Raw genomic sequence first — 3,217 nt, forward strand, 5'->3', positions numbered from 1 at the left:
GGGGGGGCGTTGTGCGTGCGTGTGCGTGCGTGCGTGCGCCCTAAAGGAATGAAAAAAGAATGAGGTGAGAAAGAGAGTGACGGATGGAATTGAAAGAGGAGAAACGGCAAAGTGCCAGACTGTCATCCTTCCGAACGGTCCCGTTGCGTTGGCCGCCGCGACCAGCAAAAAAACACAAATACGGAAATGTTCAACCGGTTGGGGGTTGAAACGATCCCATTGCAAGGGGGGCGGGGCCATCTCATGCGCGCGATCCACTCGGAACTGCCGAGTCAGAGTGAGTGAGTGCGTGGTGACCGAGGGCGGAGCTAAGGCGCGGGGCGGAGCTGAGGTAGCGGCAGCGACCAATCAAAACATTCACAGTGAGGGCCGACGGCACTCGGCAGATGCAAACCCAAAAGTTGCGAAATCATGCGATCGGGATGCCGAATCTCTGCGATGTCATCCCGCCGACGGCGAACTTGGCCGGGTGAAGATCCGGAGCCGCTTTTGAGCCACGATCGCAAGATGCCGCGGGATCACTAAACGGGAAGAAGCTATGGGGTAAGCGGAGCCGCAGCGACCTTGGACGAGGAGACGGAGCGGGAGAACGGGGAGGATGAAGGGGGCGCGGCCGTTAATGAGTTTGGTCAGAGTGTGGAACAGACTCGCGACTTCTTTTTAAAGCCGCTATCATTCTCATTAATGTCGCCGACGAGCCGCTGATGCCGCGCTGTCATGGACCTCACACTCCAATTAACAACACGCGCGGGCGGGCGCGCGCACGCGGCTTCCAGACGGATGCTGCGCGCGTGCCAAGCCAAGGCGAGCCTTCTTGGCGATGCTTCACACATGAAGCACTACTTCCAAACTTTTCCCCAAAACGCTTCCAGCACCTCTGCGGACACCAAAACCATCCGAAATTCGCCGTCCTCCCTCCTCTGTCAAGACAGTCGCTTCCGCCATCCATCCGCCACGCTTTCATTTGTTCACAGCGTAAGCATCGGTGCCGAGCTCGCGTTCGATGGACGCGGCCAAAAATGACCCCGAATCTTTGACGAAATCGAGCACTCGGCTGCGCTAGGCTAGGCTAACGCAGCCCGAATCTAACCATTGTTTCTCCACAGCGAAAATGCCAAAGCGCATGGGGTAAGGTTGGAATGATGAGCCCGGGACCGAGAAGCATTTCTCTCGTACGGCTCCTCGGCGAATTGCGCCGGCCCACCGGCCCACAAGCCCACCAGCCCACCGGCCCACCGCTTCGTTCACGCCTTCCAATACCAAAAGGATGAGTATTCAAAGAAGAATACCGGATGTTTCCCGGCTCGGCTCGCCCCGCGACTTGATGACGTCACTCGTCTTCCCGCCAGCGGAGGAGCCGCCCCCCCCGTCGCGGTCCGCGCGACCCCCGCCGGCTTCCTCGCCCGCCCGCGACCTGGGAAATGAATTTGCCGTCCTCCAGAAGCCTATCGGGCCTGAAACGCCTCCGGAAACGGATCCTCGCGCCCAGACTAAAGTGGCCGCCGGGCGCAGGAGGAGGGCGGCGGGGAGCAGATGGCGCCTGGGATCGGACGCCGCCGGAGGATGAATAACGACGGCCCCGACTCCAAGATGAATGACCGGCAAAGGCAGACAAACACACACACACACATGATGGGTGTCTGCCGCTAATAGCTACGTATGCTATTTAGCATCTGGCTAGCTCCGCTAAGCTAAATGGCCTGCGGGTGGCTGGATGAGGTGCAGCTTTGCAAAGCAACAAACAAAAACAAGAGCAGTGGAGACTCTCCTTCACGTCTTTCGCCAAAAAGCCAACCCAAGCTGAACTCGTCGACATGCGAAGCTGTCGCAGCAGTTCACACGCGTCACTTCAACAGATGCGCTTGAGACCGATGACTTTCCTTTCCTCTTAGCCTGCCTTTGGCCCGTTTTCTGGCATTACAAAAAGGAAGCAAAAATATGCGGCGAAGCACACGGTCCATCAACGCAAGCGCATGCTTGCGCACACACGCACGCACCCGCCGTCATCCAGCCCGAAGTTGAACTCCTTCAAGCTCTCTCTGACATTGCGTCCTTCTTATATTGATAAGGCAAGCAGCGGGAAGGCTAAACAACAACAACAACGTTTGTCAAGCGGTTCAATTGATCGCAACCTAAAGCAGTGACATCGTTCGGCCAAGGTGAAACGAACTCAGAGCCCTGACCCCCCCCCCCCCCTTTGATTCAGCGGACATTGCGCTGTTCCTGCCAGGGCGCAGTGGGATTGCTCGTTCGTGGCGGAGGAGAAAGAATACGTGCCCGTCGTCCGTTGCAGGTCGTTTGCCCTCCGAACGTTTGACCTCCGTGCGAAAGCGGAGCGCACGCCGTTGTCGTCGCCGCCGCCGTCGGCAGCCCGACTCGGCGTCATCGGCGGACCGCGCGGCATTTCAGGTGCTTTTAGTCGATTTCAACGGTTGGGGACCTTGTTCGACTTCCAATCTTCGCAAGGCTCTCAAGCGCTACGTTTGGCCGATTCTCCGCGGGAGAACGTCCCGCTTTTCTCTTCAAAGAGTCGCGATGGACATTTTTGGCCGACGTCATCCGTTCGGCACGCCCCCCTTGCAAAGAACGTCCTGTGGAGAGGGACTTTTTTTTGTAACGTAGTTTGAAAAAAGAAGTGACCGTGAAAGAGGCCGAAAGTAACGGTGAGTCGGCGCGATGCAATTCGCCGTCGAGCTCATCGGTGAGATTTTCGAGTCTCTTTGTGACGACAACGGGCACTTCAACGCAACAAACGGCCGTCAACAAGAACGACAACCGCCACCGTGTCCATCATCGGCTTCATCTTAAGCCGGCAACAAGTGACAAGTTGGAGTCGCGGGGGCGGCGGCCGCACTTGCTTCAATTGGACGACGAGGGCCGTTCAGGTGCCTTGGCGTGCCCGCGCCGCCCTCAAACTTTTACGCATTATTGACCGAGGGCGCGCGCGGGCGCGTCCGCGCGACACTGTTGCTCAGCTTGCGCAAGCGTCAGCGCGCACGCGCGCCTTAAACCACTCGCGCGGCTTACCGTTGTGTGCGCGCGTGCTCGTGCTGGATGCTGGCCTTGGTGGGCGCCATGTTCCCGCGGCGGGGGGGGTCGGCTGGAGCAAAAGCGGCTCTGCCCGCTCAAGCTTCTCCTCTCAGGCGTCGGCAGCAGCGCCAATGCGTCACGGCGGCGGCCGCGCGAGACAAAGCCACGTCCGGGCGCGCGCGCGCGC

At 59.1% G+C, this 3,217-nt stretch overlaps 1 protein-coding gene across 1 annotated transcript in view; it reads right to left on the bottom strand.

Annotated features, from left to right (window-relative positions):
* npas3 (neuronal PAS domain protein 3) overlaps positions 1-3,211 on the bottom strand; it is a 62,127-nt gene extending 58,916 nt beyond the window's left edge. Inside the window, 1 exon segment of the mRNA XM_019878816.1 lies at positions 3,028-3,211. Coding sequence (XP_019734375.1) covers positions 3,028-3,077 — 50 coding nt within the window. The 5' untranslated portion in view covers positions 3,078-3,211.
* Positions 3,212-3,217: the final 6 nt, after the last annotated feature.

The sequence above is a fragment of the Hippocampus comes genome, unplaced genomic scaffold (genome assembly GCF_001891065.2).
Source record: "Hippocampus comes isolate QL1 unplaced genomic scaffold, H_comes_QL1_v1.1 scaffold295, whole genome shotgun sequence".
Classification (NCBI taxonomy): domain Eukaryota; kingdom Metazoa; phylum Chordata; class Actinopteri; order Syngnathiformes; family Syngnathidae; genus Hippocampus; species Hippocampus comes.